Genomic DNA, 16,566 nt, shown 5'->3' with positions numbered 1-16,566 from the left:
TATTATTAGCATCATCAACGCCACCACCAACACCGTCATCACCATCATCAATACCTGTGCCTTGACACTCAGACTGAGTAGTCTCATGCGGGCTATAGAGATGGTATATTTACTTTGGTAGAATTTGTTGTACCTGTATAAAAAATATCAGCCATACATTTGCTTATTTGATAATTGTGTATGCATGCTCTATTGTAATTTACTTTTAATTCCGAATTGGAATCCACAAGCTCTAAAAGTCCTGACCTATCACTTTATCATGACTTCGCAGATCCCATTATCGAATATACTGGGCTATGGTCAACCGCACCAAGTGGCACTGCCAATAACGTGGACACAGCTCGTTCAATTCTCTTGGTCAGTACAGCGATCGGGGGCTATGGGAAGATGTACGGAATCAGAGCTCATGTCAAGAGGACAGGTCTTGTAAAATTTATGGTAAATGGTTATAAAGACATGTTTGAAAGAAAACGTGTCTATTATGGCTATTATTAATTACTACCGGAAAAAAAATATACATTTACTTAGAACTGTGTTGAGTTTTACAACCTTGAAGGATAGTAACAAATTGTATACCATTTAAAAGTGTTAAAAAAATTTTCTACAGATTTTGATTTATAGACCAGTAAAATTGAGACTTTATCTTTTTATCCTCTAAGGTACTGTCTCCGACATGTTCGTCCAATTCATACTGTCTTACCACAAATGCTTGTGAGTCATCTTGCCCATCAATGTACAGTATAGTCGGAAAAACTTGCATTCCAACAGATACGTTCTGCATGCAAGATATATCGTGTAATTCATCTTGTGCAGCCTCTTCTTCGAGGTTTGGGGATGGCTCCGTAATTACAGGTAAAACACTCTGAAAAAGTTTCTACGATCTATACAAAAAACAAAATCTGCTATATCAACATATCAATATAATTTAAACCATTGCACGAGGTGAATAAGCATTTTAAGTTCTTAAAATGATTCGCAGAGATCTCAAGATAGCCAGAAATGTTCATTTCAATAAAGAAAGATATATAGAGATAAAGAGAGAGAGAGAGAGAGAGAGAGAGAGAGAGAGAGAGAGAGAGAGAGAGAGAGAGAGAGAGAGAGAGAGAGAGAGAGAGAGAGGAGGGAAGGGGCAGTGTAAAAGAATATGGCACCAGTGCTCTTTGTTGTTCATTTTAAGTAACAAAGATCATGCAAATGCAGGTCATAGACCTACCTTGGAGACGTTCCCCAAGACGTAGAGTCCAAAAGAAGCCCAATCAAATAATTGCTCTAGACTATGCTTAATGTTATTGTAAAGTTAAGTTTTAGTTCCTAATTTTAATAGCATCTCATTGGATACATTTCATATCACGGGTTAAAGACTAATCAATGTATCCACTTTAATACATTCAATGATTTAGAAATTTTAACATAAGAGTTTATTTTGCTTTGGAATAGTTCTTATTTTACCAAGAACTGTAATAATTGATAAGATAATAATCTACCTGTAAAGCAGTTTTTAACGAAAATAGGAATGCAACTCAGTTAAGGGTGAACACTCAAATGACCAAACCTTGAAACATTAGAGTATGTTGCTAAGAACAAAATTGTTACCCATCGCCTCCATTCGGCATTATGTTGAGGTGATTTAAATGAAAACGGTAGGGGCTGCCTGAAGCCTGCGATCGTAAAAATACTAACGAAAGAGTGAAAATGGAGAGGCTTTGTATGGGAACAATACAGACAATGGACGTTTTGGGTACAAACCCTTTGTCAGCACAACAATACACAACGTGGAAAATAAATAAAATAAAATGCAAATCAACTTGTATCGTCTGTAATCAATGGTGATTGCAGTATGAATGAAACGTTATCGTGGCGTGGGTAGTGTTTAGGGTGTCCCAGGGGAGTGATTGGGGTGATAAAGGAGGTCAGCGTATGAAGGAACAGGAATCTACAAGAAAATAATGGAAGGTTATACTCATATGTATGGTAAAACAATTCTCAGACCACCTTTTGTCCATTTTTTAAAACTCTTTCAGTCGACTCATACAGAGCTGAATACGTAATTCCTCACTCCTTCGCGGCAACTGGTGAAAATGTTATGATGCTAACATCTCCTCTTGACGTCAAGCCAGGATATATCCTAGCAATAGAGGAAGATGGAACCGCCAGCGGGAAGATTTCAGTCGTTGATACAACGGATGATGACGACATTGTGAAAGCCCATCAGACTGCCTCTGTAGGGATTGTCTTCGCATCGGGTGGAGCTTCAGTCTTTAACAGCCGTCATGTCGCCCAACCTTTAGTCTCTTACGGATCAAAGGTACGTAATTACAATGAGGACAATCTTCAACACCAGTTTCTTTGTCTGCTTTTAGCAAGATCATTATCATAACCACCACCACTACCACCACCATTATCATCATCATCATCATCACCATGATTCTCATCATCATCATTCTCATCATCATCATCATCATCATCATCATCGTCGTCGTCGTCGTCGTCGTCGTCATCATCACCGTCATCACCAACATCATCAGAGGAAGTAACCTCATCCCAACACACGCTATTGACTATTTCATATCATTTTTTTTTCTTTCAATAACTTGACCTTTCCAACATTAATTTTTCAACCGCTCATCACTGATAAAACAGACCAGTTTGATGTACACACTAAATGGGAACACCGGAGATTTTCCTATCAACATCACAGTGTCCAACAATAGAGGTTTTGGTACCCCGGTACAAAACAGCACTGATATTACCCTAATCGCAGACATCGACATCGTCGTCATTATCTTAGGACCCACTTACGTTGCATCTGGAGAAGTAGCTGTCTTTAATGCATCACAACATGCAGGTATGTAATATACAAAAATATTTCTAATGGTAGAGAGGCCATCTGCATAAAGATCATGTCCGTACAATTTGATGATATGTGTTTATGTAAAATACACATCCGCCAGTCGGATATAGTGTATCAACACACAAAATTAAGTGTAACTTCGAACATTTGTAGTCTTATAGAGAGAATGAAGTTGAAGTCACTTCGGTCTTTGTTGTTGTTTTTTGCCATCCATGTTTATGAGTAATTCTCACTAAACTGCATTAACCAGACTATAAGCGTTCAAGGTTACACATAGTTTTGTGTGTTGGTCCGTTATATTTCCGGATGGCAAGGTGAGTTTCTCTGCTAAGCGAACAGTATCTATTTGTAAGATTAAGTGAAACTAATCGCCAAAATGGTTATCTAAAAACAATAACAAAGACCTGAGTGATGTCATTATCATTCCTTATATTGAAAATGGTGGAAAGAAAGAGAGAGAGAGAGAGTAATGGGGTTGACTGAAGCCCTGTATTGTAAAAATACTAACAGAATGATGAAAATTGAAGTTTCGAAACGAAATAACAGTTTTGTACATAGATAAACGGTGAACGGTGTTTGGGCCATGGACCTTCGTCAGGCGACAGACAAAACACGCTAATGATGTTGAGAGAGAACTGAATGGTATAAAAAAAAGTTTACATTTAAATAATGAAATCAAATCATGAAGAAAAGGAGGTTGATGGGTAAAAGGGGTATGGGAGAGACTGAAATAGAGAAATGTGTGTTTGTGTGTGTGCAAGGGAAGTATAGAGATCTGTTGGTGTGTGTGTATTTATGTGTGAGAGAGAATCGGAGAGATAAGGTTGGAAGGAGAGATGAAACTTTTAAAGGATGTTGCAGATATTTATGTGAATGAAAAAGGTATGGATTTTTGAAGCCAATCAAAGAGAAAAGGAGGTAAGGAATCATTACAATAAATAGAATATCCACTTGGCTTTTAAATTGTTAGAGTTACTACTCGGGAAAGAGAGAGACTGATGATTAGAGATGTAATCATCCTCTTGGTAATAAAATACCAATTGGTTCTTACAGAATTGCAACAATATTGCCTCTTTTCGCAGCCTTTCCCTTTTCATTTTTTTTTTTGGTTTTAGTGAGGATGGTGAAAACCATTAAAATTCAATATTTTTATTTTGAAACATCGTGGCATAAATTTTAATTGATTCAGCTCAACAAATACATATAATATTTATTTCTTTAACTTGAATCCAAAGGTAGTCAATAACTCAACTGATGCACATTGTATTATAATAACCAGGAATGGGTTGCTGGGTGGGGTTCCTGACCTCCCATAGTGGGCAGGGAGGTACTTACTGTGTCTTCTATCCCTCTATATATGTTTTCCAACTAGCTTTCTGTCCATGTCTTGGAATGTATATAGATTACTTGGTTTTGTCCTGGCCCTGACCGGATCCTTGCTGAGAGGGAAACAGTCAAATGTATAGTTAGTTTGGGGATATTTTTTTCCTTGTAAATCATATCTCTGTTATGTAATGTATTATGTTTTGTTTACATATTATATAGGATTTATAAACATTTGAGTGTATTCCTCTTAGTGGGGACCTGTGCTTGTGTCTGGATGAGACATTTAGTGATCTCAAACTAAGTACTTTGATAGTGTGCTCCTGGAATCTACATCTGTTTCCTGTTTGAACCAATTCCCCTTTGGCTTACCTTTTCTTGGGCGCTATAATTGTAATTCTAGAACTTGTTACTATCCCAATTTCTTCCTTTTTACTGGCGCTGATATGACCTTAATGTGTTGCAAGCGCCGTGAAACCCTTAAAAACAAAAACAAACAAACAGGAATGGGTTGAATGAGCATGTCTTCTCTAGTCTGGTTTATTTTTCTATTTGTTGTCATGTGTATGTTGTAACCTGTCCATCAAAATAAAAGAGTTACCGTCCACTGATTTTGACTCCCTCTGCAACCTGTTTTTCAGGCACTGGCTTGCGCTACAATTGGACAGTAGACAATGTTCTAATCCAGTCATCAGATAACGACACACTCGTGTACACATTTGCAACACCCGGTGACTACAATCTATCCCTGACCATTTACGACAACTCTGTAAGCAAGGAAAACAGCACCATGGTTTACGCTCAAGAAAGGGTATGTAGTGGAGCAAAATTAATCTTTTTGTTATTTCAGGCAAGGTTGTCTATTTTCAATTTCGACCTTCAACAATTATAACAACACAATAATACAATACTTAATAAGAACTAAACTAGGCTAGCTGTGTGGATTTTTGGTGCCTTGTCACAGTTATAAACCACTAACATGATTTAATTGATATATATTTCAGGATACAATTATGACATCAAATTCAAACCCGAGGTGAATTCATTCCTTGTTAATACAGTTCTTTTACGCCCCATTTAGACGTTCAAATAATTTATCTAGATATGACCGAACGAATATCCCAAAACTGTAGGCGAAGTGACAACTCATGAAAATTGAGCGTGTAAACGAATAGTTTATCTGATGTCTGGCTGAAAACCTTGTTTACTTGGTCAGTTTTCACGAGGTGTCACTTTGTCTACAGTTTCTGGATATATCCACCCGGTTTGTGGATGAATGGGCATGATCTATATAGATAGAACAAAATTGACGTCATTCGGGTCTCTATTATTGGATTTTGCCATTTTTATGAGTAATTCTCACTAAATTGTATTAACCAGACTATAGATGCTGTGCGCTTGGTTAAGAAACTCACAAAATTGCCATCAGGAAATACAACTTGCCATAACACAAAACTATGTGTAACCATGAACGTTATAGTCTGGTTGATACCCATGAAATGATTACAGGACATATTTTAGATATCATCTTTTTCATTTTATATTTCAATAATTAAATTTACGATAACTACATTATTGATTATTTTTACTGTTAAAATGATTTTAAAAGAAATTTTATTATCATTGTTTAACAATTTTCATCATCTATAATTAATCTTTTTTACTCTTCTCTTGTTCTTGGTGCGAGTGAATGTTTGATTATCAACATATGAATTATGTGACATATTGCGTCAATGCGATATTATGTCGAAATTCATCATCATCATTATCATCATCATCATCATCATCATCATCATCATCATCATCATCATCATGATCACAATCATCATGATCATCATCATCATCATCATCATCATCGTCGTCATCATCATCATCATCATCATCATCATCGTCATCATCATCGTCATCATAATCATCATCACTAATCATCATCATCATCATCATCGTCATCATCATCATCATCACTCATCATCATCATCATCATCATCATCATCATCATCATCATCATCATCATCATCACTATCATCATCATCATCACTATCATCATCATCATCATCGTCATCATCATCATCATCATCATCATCATCATCATCATCATCATCATCATCATCATGTAGAGGGATAGACAGCCGTGAATACTTCTTACAATAACAATAATTGATCAGAATTCGGAAGTTTGTTTTATTAAATTAACGAAACAAAGCCCACTTTCTTCAATGACGGCAGTTATTCTAACTCAAATTATGTAAGTTGACCTTAATTCATTTATAAGCACCAGGGTCACCCGACAGAATACTGTTATGAGAATGTCTAGGAATTCCACGAAGGAATATAGGTAATCCACCAAATAAGCGTCTGAGGTCAATAGAAATTACCCATAATGTCTAAAGTGAACAATTGGGGGTAAATAATCTTGCCCAAGGGAAAAGAAAACTGAAATGCCTGAACCGGAGTTCGTTTCGGTACAATCCAGGTCATAATACAATGCCTTAATCGCTCGGCCACTTCCTTTTGATCCAAGTGATAAAAAATTACAAGTATTAATTTGTCCATATTTTTTTTCTATTATCATTCATTTAGATTGAAGGGTTATTAGTTATCGTAAATGACACCCAGTTTGGGTCTCCCACAAGCATCAACGTATCAGTGGCTGCGGGCACAATTAACAACTGTACCGTGGATTTCGGAGACGCTACTCCTGATTTTGTGTACCTTCCTTCATCGCCGGCCCCATTGGAATTCAGTGTTTCTAATACCTACGCCATTGGGACATTCACTGTAACTATTTCCTGCTATAATGATGTAAGTCCATCTATAAAGAATTTCTTTTGGTTCATATGAATTTGTTTGTAATTTTTATTATTGTTGCTATCTTGGTTGCCGCTGCTGATGCTGCTTATGATGATGATGATGATGATGTCGATTATAATGATTATGGCTATGATGATTATGATAATATTAATAATAATAATAATAATAATAATAATAATAATAATAATAATAATCATAATAATAATAATAATGATGATGATGATGATGATAATGATGACGATTATGATGATGATAATAATTATCTGTTTTTTTTGTTATTAAATCGAAACTTACATTCAATTTCACATTGTTATTTATTTCTTCGAGCTTCGAGCAGCAACATTTACATTTCCCGATATTTGAAGAACGAGTTTTCCGGCCAAATTAATAAAATAAAATTTCCAGAGTCCGGCAGTTAACTGATTAATAAACTATATATGTTCTCCTCGATGAAATGTATTATTAGCTTAATGGTAGTTTAACATTTGCTACTATACAGTAATGCTTTAGCAATTAAACTAATACGACGTAGTACGTTTTGAGACAATAGGGAATGAGATTAGTGGAAGAGTAGCGTCCCTTGATTGGACATCACCGGCGGAGAAGTTATTTGTAAACAAACCATCTTTTATTTTAAATTTGTAGTCTACATCATATTTTGTTAACTTTCATAATGGAGAAAAGAAAAGATCTACGTTGATAATTATTTGCATTTTTGTACAGAAATACGAATATTGAATGTTGTATTTGGAGCGGCTTGGCTTGTAGTTGGTTTGTTTACAAATAACTTCTCCGCCAGTGACGTCCAATCAAGGGATGCTACTCTTCCGCTAATCTCATTCCCTATAAGTCACAATGACATCATTTCCAAAAACTGCATTGCGTGTCACAATTCGTTGATTGTAAAAATGTTTTTATATGACTCATCCGATTTCCTTATTAAGCCTACATTTCCGTATAATTCGAAAACAGCTGTTTTATTCTGGCCAGAAAACTTGGGTGTTACTATTCACAGTGAATGAATAAATCACAATTACGAATGATCGTTCATTTACACTTGCCTTTTGATGTAATTTTTTTCTTCAGAGATTAATATATCCATACGATCCCTAGAATAGGAGTGTGATATTGATATGTTTTTACAGCTCATTGATGGGAGAAAGCGACGGGTATTTATTTGCTGGTCTGATAACCCAACTTGCTATGTGGGCTCTTTGTTGAAGTGGAAATACTCTCAAACCAACCCAAAATACTGTCAAATACAATTGTGTTAAATCAAGCCCTTGATCACGCTCTGCTATTAGATCTGCAATAATGTGCACCTAGATAGAATGTGATCTAATCTCCCTCAACCAATTCTCTAAGAAAATGATAATTAATAACCAGATTGGGATTTTTTTTTTCTTTTGTTTTCGTTTTTTTTATATATCAATCTCCAACCCCCCCCCCCCCCCCCCAAAAAAAAATAAATAAAAAGTACCAAAATCAACTAAAAACACATTCTCTCTACTTAAAAGAATAATATGACAACCTACATTGAATTTGATACAGAATTAACATTTAATGTTGTTTTCATTCCAGATTGGTTCTAACACAAACTCATCAGACGTTCGCATAATTAGTTTAATGTCAAACCTGCGCCTATTGACACTTGGTGCGCTCGCCAATCAAGACTTTAGACTGGTGTGGGAGATGGATTCTGGAAGTCAGATTGTATTCAACATCAGTCTGGGCGGCAACCCTGTTGCAGTCGATAATGGTAGATCCAATCCGGCTGCATTCCGCTGGGAGTCTGAGCTGATTTCAGGATTGCCTGCGAATGAATATCAATATGAAATAAATGTAAGTTTGTTTATATGAAGAGGAAGAATTAGTATTGGTTGTTGTAATAGTAGTAGTAGTAGTAGTAGTAGTAGTAGTAGTAGTAGTAGTAGTAGTAGTAGTAGTAGTAGTAGTAGTAGTAGTAGTAGTGGTAGTAGTAGTAGTAGTGGTAGTAGTAGTAGTAGTGATAGTAGTAGTGGTAGCAGTAGTAGTAGAAGTGGTAGTAGTAATAGTAGTAGTAGTAGTAGTAGTAGTAGTAGTAGTAGTGGTAGTGGTAGTAGTAGTAGAAGAGGTAGAAGGAGAAGAAGAAGAAAGCAAAGCCAATGCAAATGAGGGATCCAATATGAACGGCCATTGTCAGTTTACAAGTGTAATGGAAATAGTAGTCATTTTATACACCTTTTGGCTGACGCCAAGGTTCTTTAAATCCCTTATCCCATTGGGACTGAGTCTCAATCGTCCCTATGTTATAGGTTTGTAATGAGAATTAGTGCTTAAGCATAACTGCTGGCTTGTATGTATTGAACCTATGACCTCTAGAAGCCGGGAGATGGGCTCAGGATAGACACTACATTTGAAACCACATTTGTTGAGTGGTGGATGGCATCAACTGTATAACGTCCTGCTCGCGGCCAGGTGGAGTTGTCGTAACAGTAGGTTGGTAGGTTTTTGAACCCCCATTGCCACAAAGTTTTAATTCTCTATTGTCTTCTGGTACTTTTCTACTAACTTTATGTCCTGTTATTATCAACATCAGTGCCTGGTCACTCACTTTTCTGAGTCCTGAAATAGCGAAATACAGAGAGAGAGAGAGAGAGAGGAGAGAGAGAGAGAGAGAGAGGGAGAGACAGAGAGAGAGAGAGGCCTCTTTGAGAGTAAATTATAATCCTTGGTGTTACTAAAAAACTTTTCTTTTCTCTTGTTTATTGTAAATGAGTTGATTTCTGGCATCTGAATAAATACTTAAAACTTTACACCACTAGGCAAATAACAGCAGATGAACAATTTTATTTATTTTTAGGCCACTAATGGAGTGCACATTCTGTCCATTTCTGGTGTTTTTTTGGTCACAAGCCCAATTGTTAATCCCGTACTGTCCTCTGACCTCAATGATGTGCAGACAGGTGACCCAGTCACGTTCACCATAAACATGGACAGTGGATCCGACGTGTCCATAGGTAAGTCATGTCTGGAATTCCTTATTATTATTATTATTATTATTATTATTATTATTATTATTATTATTATTATTATTATTATTATTATTATTATTATTATTATTATTAGTAGTAGTAGTAGTAGTAGTAGTAGTAGGAGTAGAAATAGTAGTCGTAGTAGTATAAGTATTATCATTATTATGATGGAATTTATTTTTATTTACTATTTGGGGTGTATTAAGCCAAGTATTGATAATACTATAGAGAAATATTGAACGATCCTCTTTGTGCAATCCATTATTATATGTTCTTCGAAAAAAAACCCCACCTAAACAGGATGCTAGTTCCAAAAGAAACTATACATTTTAGTGATAACTCTGGGACCACTGGGTTTTAAATCATTGTGCAAAATATATATCAATAGATAAATGCTTCTATTTTTTTTTCTGTGCCCTGGATATGGTTCAACTGTATTTATTGTAGTATCAAGAATGGCATTAATGTATAGGTAATTGATGATACAACTGGTTCATAAGTTTGAGCTAAGAGAAGCTATTCATAATATCAAATTTTGGCTCGCGAGTTGAGAGTGAACGAGAGTCCAAAATCGAAGGGTTTGCATCAAAGAACAACCAAAAACATGGTTAGAAAGTGTAGTGGAGACAAAAGTTTTTCTATTGGCTTTGAAACTGACTGAAATAATGTGATCAATCAGAACACACTTTCTCTTTTGTTTCTTTATTTGTTGTTTTTATTTTTTGTTCAATTTCTTTGAGTTTCAATCTCCGTTTACGTCGGTCCTAACTTCCATTGGCCTAAATAGAATTGACAGTCAACCACGGACATCATTCAAGTCTTAACTTCCATTGGCCTAAATAGAATTGACAGTCAACCACGGACATCATTCAAGTCTTAACTTCCATTGGCCTAAATAGAATTGACAGTCAACCACGGACATCATTCAAGTCTTAACTTCCATTGGCCTAAATAGAATTGACAGTCAACCACGGACATCATTCAAGTCTTAACTTCCATTGGCCTAAATAGAATTGACAGTCAACCACGGACATCATTCAAGTCCTAACTTCCATTGGCCTAAATAGAATTGACAGTCAACCACGGACATCATTCAAGTCTTAACTTCCATTGGCCTAAATAGAATTGACAGTCAACCACGGACATCATTCAAGTCTTAACTTCCATTGGCCTAAATAGAATTGACAGTCAACCACGGACATCATTCAAGTCCTAACTTCATTGGCCTAAATAGAATTGACAGTCAACCACGGACATCATTCAAGTCTTAACTTCCATTGGCCTAAATAGAATTGACAGTCAACCACGGACATCATTCAAGTCTTAACTTCCATTGGCCTAAATAGAATTGACAGTCAACCACGGACATCATTCAAGTCTTAACTTCCATTGGCCTAAATAGAATTGACAGTCAACCACGGACATCATTCAAGTCTTAACTTCCATTGGCCTAAATAGAATTGACAGTCAACCACGGACATCATTCAAGTCCTAACTTCCATTGGCCTAAATAGAATTGACAGTCAACCACGGACATCATTCAAGTCTTAACTTCCATTGGCCTAAATAGAATTGACAGTCAACCACGGACATCATTCAAGTCTTAACTTCCATTGGCCTAAATAGAATTGACAGTCAACCACGGACATCATTCAAGTTTAACTTCCATTGGCCTAAATAGAATTGACAGTCAACCACGGACATCATTCAAGTCTTAACTTCCATTGGCCTAAATAGAATTGACAGTCAACCACGGACATCATTCAAGTCTTAACTTCCATTGGCCTAAATAGAATTGACAGTCAACCACGGACATCATTCAAGTCTTAACTTCCATTGGCCTAAATAGAATTGACAGTCAACCACGGACATCATTCAAGTCTTAACTTCCATTGGCCTAAATAGAATTGACAGTCAACCACGGACATCATTCAGTCTTAACTTCCATTGGCCTAAATAGAATTGACAGTCAACCACGGACATCATTCAAGTCTAACTTCCATTGGCCTAAATAGAATTGACAGTCAACCACGGACATCATTCAAGTCTTACTTCATTGGCCTAAATAGAATTGACAGTCAACCACGGACATCATTCAAGTCTTAACTTCCATTGGCCTAAATAGAATTGACAGTCAACCACGGACATCATTCAAGTCTTAACTTCCATTGGCCTAAATAGAATTGACAGTCAACCACGGACATCATTCAAGTCTTAACTTCCATTGGCCTAAATAGAATTGACAGTCAACCACGGACATCATTCAAGTCTTAACTTCCATTGGCCTAAATAGAATTGACAGTCAACCACGGACATCATTCAAGTCTTAACTTCCATTGGCCTAAATAGAATTGACAGTCAACCACGGACATCATTCAAGTCTAACTTCCATTGCCTAAATAGAATTGACAGTCAACCAGGACATCATTCAAGTCTTAACTTCCATTGGCCTAAATAGAATTGACAGTCAACCACGGACATCATTCAAGTCTTAACTTCCATTGGCCTAATAGAATTGACAGTCAACCACGGACATCATTCAAGTCTTAACTTCCATTGGCCTAATAGAATTGACAGTCAACACGGACATCATTCAAGTCTTAACTTCCATGGCCTAAATAGAATTGACAGTCAACCACGGACATCATTCAAGTCTTAACTTCCATTGGCTAAATAGAATTGACAGTCAACCACGGACATCATTCAAGTCTTAACTTCCATTGGCCTAAATAGAATTGACAGTCAACCACGGACATCATTCAAGTCTTAACTTCCATTGGCCTAAATAGAATTGACAGTCAACCACGGACATCATTCAAGTCTTAACTTCCATTGGCCTAAATAGAATTGACAGTCAACCACGGACATCATTCAAGTCTTAACTTCCATTGGCCTAATAGAATTGACAGTCAACCACGGACATCATTCAAGTCTTAACTTCCATTGGCCTAAATAGAATTGACAGTCAACCACGGACATCATTCAAGTCTTAACTTCCATTGGCCTAAATAGAATTGACAGTCAACCACGGACATCATTCAAGTCTTAACTTCCATTGGCCTAAATAGAATTGACAGTCAACCACGGACATCATTCAAGTCTTAACTTCCATTGGCCTAAATAGAATTGACAGTCAACCACGGACATCATTCAAGTCCTAACTTCCATTGGCCTAAATAGAATTGACAGTCAACCACGGACATCATTCAAGTCCTAACTTCCATTGGCCTAAATAGAATTGACAGTCAACACGGACATCATTCAAGTCTTAACTTCCATTGGCCTAAATAGAATTGACAGTCAACCACGGACATCATTCAAGTCTTAACTTCCATTGGCCTAAATAGAATTGACAGTCAACCACGGACATCATTCAAGTCTTAACTTCCATTGGCCTAAATAGAATTGACAGTCAACCACGGACATCATTCAAGTCTTAACTTCCATTGGCCTAAATAGAATTGACAGTCAACCACGGACATCATTCAAGTCTTAACTTCCATTGGCCTAAATAGAATTGACAGTCAACCACGGACATCATTCAAGTCTTAACTTCCATTGGCCTAAATAGAATTGACAGTCAACCACGGACATCATTCAAGTCTTAACTTCCATTGGCCTAAATAGAATTGACAGTCAACCACGGACATCATTCAAGTCTTAACTTCCATTGGCCTAAATAGAATTGACAGTCAACCACGGACATCATTCAAGTCTTAACTTCCATTGGCCTAAATAGAATTGACAGTCAACCACGGACATCATTCAAGTCTAACTTCCATTGGCCTAAATAGAATTGACAGTCAACCACGGACATCATTCAAGTCTAACTTCCATTGGCCTAAATAGAATTGACAGTCAACCACGGACATCATTCAAGTCTTAACTTCCATTGCCTAAATAGAATTGACAGTCAACCACGGACATCATTCAAGTCCTAACTTCCATTGGCCTAAATAGAATTGACAGTCAACCACGGACATCATTCAAGTCTTAACTTCCATTGGCCTAAATAGAATTGACAGTCAACCACGGACATCATTCAAGTCTTAACTTCCATTGGCCTAAATAGAATGACAGTCAACCACGGACATCATTCAAGTCCTAACTTCCATTGGCCTAAATAGAATTGACAGTCAACCACGGACATCATTCAAGTCCTAACTTCCATTGGCCTAAATAGAATTGACAGTCAACCACGGACATCATTCAAGTCTTAACTTCCATTGGCCTAAATAGAATTGACAGTCAACCACGGACATCATTCAAGTCTAACTTCCATTGGCCTAAATAGAATTGACAGTCAACACGGACATCATTCAAGTCCTAACTTCCATTGGCCTAAATAGAATTGACAGTCAACCACGGACATCATTCAAGTCTTAACTTCCATTGGCCTAAATAGAATTGACAGTCAACCACGGACATCATTCAAGTCTTAACTTCCATTGGCCTAAATAGAATTGACAGTCAACCACGGACATCATTCAAGTCTTAACTTCCATTGGCCTAAATAGAATTGACAGTCAACCACGGACATCATTCAAGTCTTAACTTCCATTGGCCTAAATAGAATTGACAGTCAACCACGGACATCATTCAAGTCTTAACTTCCATTGGCCTAAATAGAATTGACAGTCACACGGACATCATTCAAGTCTTAACTTCCATTGGCCTAAATAGAATTGACAGTCAACCACGGACATCATTCAAGTCTTAACTTCCATTGGCCTAAATAGAATTGACAGTCAACCACGGACATCATTCAAGTCTTAACTTCCATTGGCCTAAATAGAATTGACAGTCAACCACGGACATCATTCAAGTCTTAACTTCCATTGGCTAAATAGAATTGACAGTCAACCACGGACATCATTCAAGTCTTAACTTCCATTGGCCTAAATAGAATTGACAGTCAACCACGGACATCATTCAAGTCTTAACTTCCATTGGCCTAAATAGAATTGACAGTCAACCACGGACATCATTCAAGTCTTAACTTCCATTGGCCTAAATAGAATTGACAGTCAACCACGGACATCATTCAAGTCTTAACTTCCATTGGCCTAAATAGAATTGACAGTCAACCACGGACATCATTCAAGTCTTAACTTCCATTGGCCTAAATAGAATTGACAGTCAACCACGGACATCATTCAAGTCTTAACTTCCATTGGCCTAAATAGAATTGACAGTCAACCACGGACATCATTCAAGTCTTAACTTCCATTGGCCTAAATAGAATTGACAGTCAACCACGGACATCATTCAAGTCTTAACTTCCATTGGCCTAAATAGAATTGACAGTCAACCACGGACATCATTCAAGTCTTAACTTCCATTGGCCTAAATAGAATTGACAGTCAACCACGGACATCATTCAAGTCTTAACTTCCATTGGCCTAAATAGAATTGACAGTCAACCACGGACATCATTCAAGTCTTAACTTCCATTGGCCTAAATAGAATTGACAGTCAACCACGGACATCATTCAAGTCTTAACTTCCATTGGCCTAAATAGAATTGACAGTCAACCACGGACATCATTCAAGTCTAGCAATCGAATGTCAATATCACGTGATTTGATTCATCATGCAAAACAACGAAATATTATATATACCGCATGTGTTGCTAATTTCCTCTTTGGAAATATTTTGCGTTGAAATTATGAAGCGCAGGTATCTTATCTGCTGCCATGTATTAGAGAGTATGATGTTACCAGCATAAAACAGCTGAATGAGTCACCCTCCTTACAATGCCCACTTCTAGGCAAGAGACTAGCTAGTCCGAGACTAAAAAGCGTGCATGAAATCTGATTTTTTAAAGTCACTTGCTTCGATTAGGCTTAAGACTAGCAAGTCATTTACTAGACTAGTAAATTACTAAATCTAGTCCTCGTTCATGAAAAAGGCCCCAGAAGGCTCGTAGTGTTTGTCCAAAAAGAGCACCGATCGCAGCAAATCAACAAAAAATTTACAAACTTAATCGAGCCAATCATGGATAATTATACAATCAGAATCCTTGCAAAGACTTAGTTTTCATAGGGAGGAGGTGTATATATCGTTCGAGAAATCCTGGGTTATAGGAAGGTATTTGCCCATTGGATACTGAGAATACTCACACTAACGCAAGATCATGTTCGTTAAAAGGACGTTTTCTTGAAGTTGTAGAACAGCCCCTTACAGTTCCGATTTAGCTCCAAATGACTTTTTATTTTTCTTTATACTTAAGAGACACCTTAAAGAGCAAATTTTGGCAATGATGGTGAGGTGCAGGTGAAGGAGACTCGATGGTGTCAAAGTTTGCTACGTGAATTCCTCTTGGGCGCGATGAAATTACTGGTGCATCGTTGTCAGCTCTGTGTGGGTGGGAACGGTGACTGTGCTGAAATCTAAAATAATCAACGGAAAGGACATGAACTAAGATTTGTTTTGATAGCTTTGTCGATTTTGTATGTATTATAGTTTTGAAAATACAAGAGCGGCATCAAGACGTTTCAAGGTACCTTTGTACAATTAATCTGGTTGATAGTGCAGTGTTTGCTTATTTGTTTCTTATGCTATCAT

At 37.0% G+C, this 16,566-nt stretch overlaps 1 protein-coding gene across 3 annotated transcripts in view; it reads left to right on the top strand.

Annotated features, from left to right (window-relative positions):
- Positions 1-16,566, top strand: part of LOC144973668 (uncharacterized) — a 121,379-nt gene that overhangs the window by 22,738 nt on the left and 82,075 nt on the right. For all 3 annotated transcript variants that reach the window (XM_078916401.1, XM_078916403.1, XM_078916404.1), the window contains 8 exons: positions 272-438; positions 660-852; positions 2,022-2,305; positions 2,641-2,845; positions 4,816-4,985; positions 6,755-6,976; positions 8,567-8,827; positions 9,828-9,984. In XM_078916401.1, the coding sequence (XP_078772527.1) occupies positions 272-438; positions 660-852; positions 2,022-2,305; positions 2,641-2,845; positions 4,816-4,985; positions 6,755-6,976; positions 8,567-8,827; positions 9,828-9,984 (1,659 nt within the window). The remainder of the gene's footprint in view (positions 1-271; positions 439-659; positions 853-2,021; positions 2,306-2,640; positions 2,846-4,815; positions 4,986-6,754; positions 6,977-8,566; positions 8,828-9,827; positions 9,985-16,566) is intronic.

Source organism: Berghia stephanieae, chromosome 5, assembly GCF_034508935.2.
Source record: "Berghia stephanieae isolate SIO BIC M18660-M18661 chromosome 5, UCSD_Bste_1.3, whole genome shotgun sequence".
Classification (NCBI taxonomy): domain Eukaryota; kingdom Metazoa; phylum Mollusca; class Gastropoda; order Nudibranchia; family Aeolidiidae; genus Berghia; species Berghia stephanieae.
The sequence above is the reverse complement of the archived record's forward strand: the minus strand, read 5'-3'. Positions and strand labels throughout refer to the sequence as shown.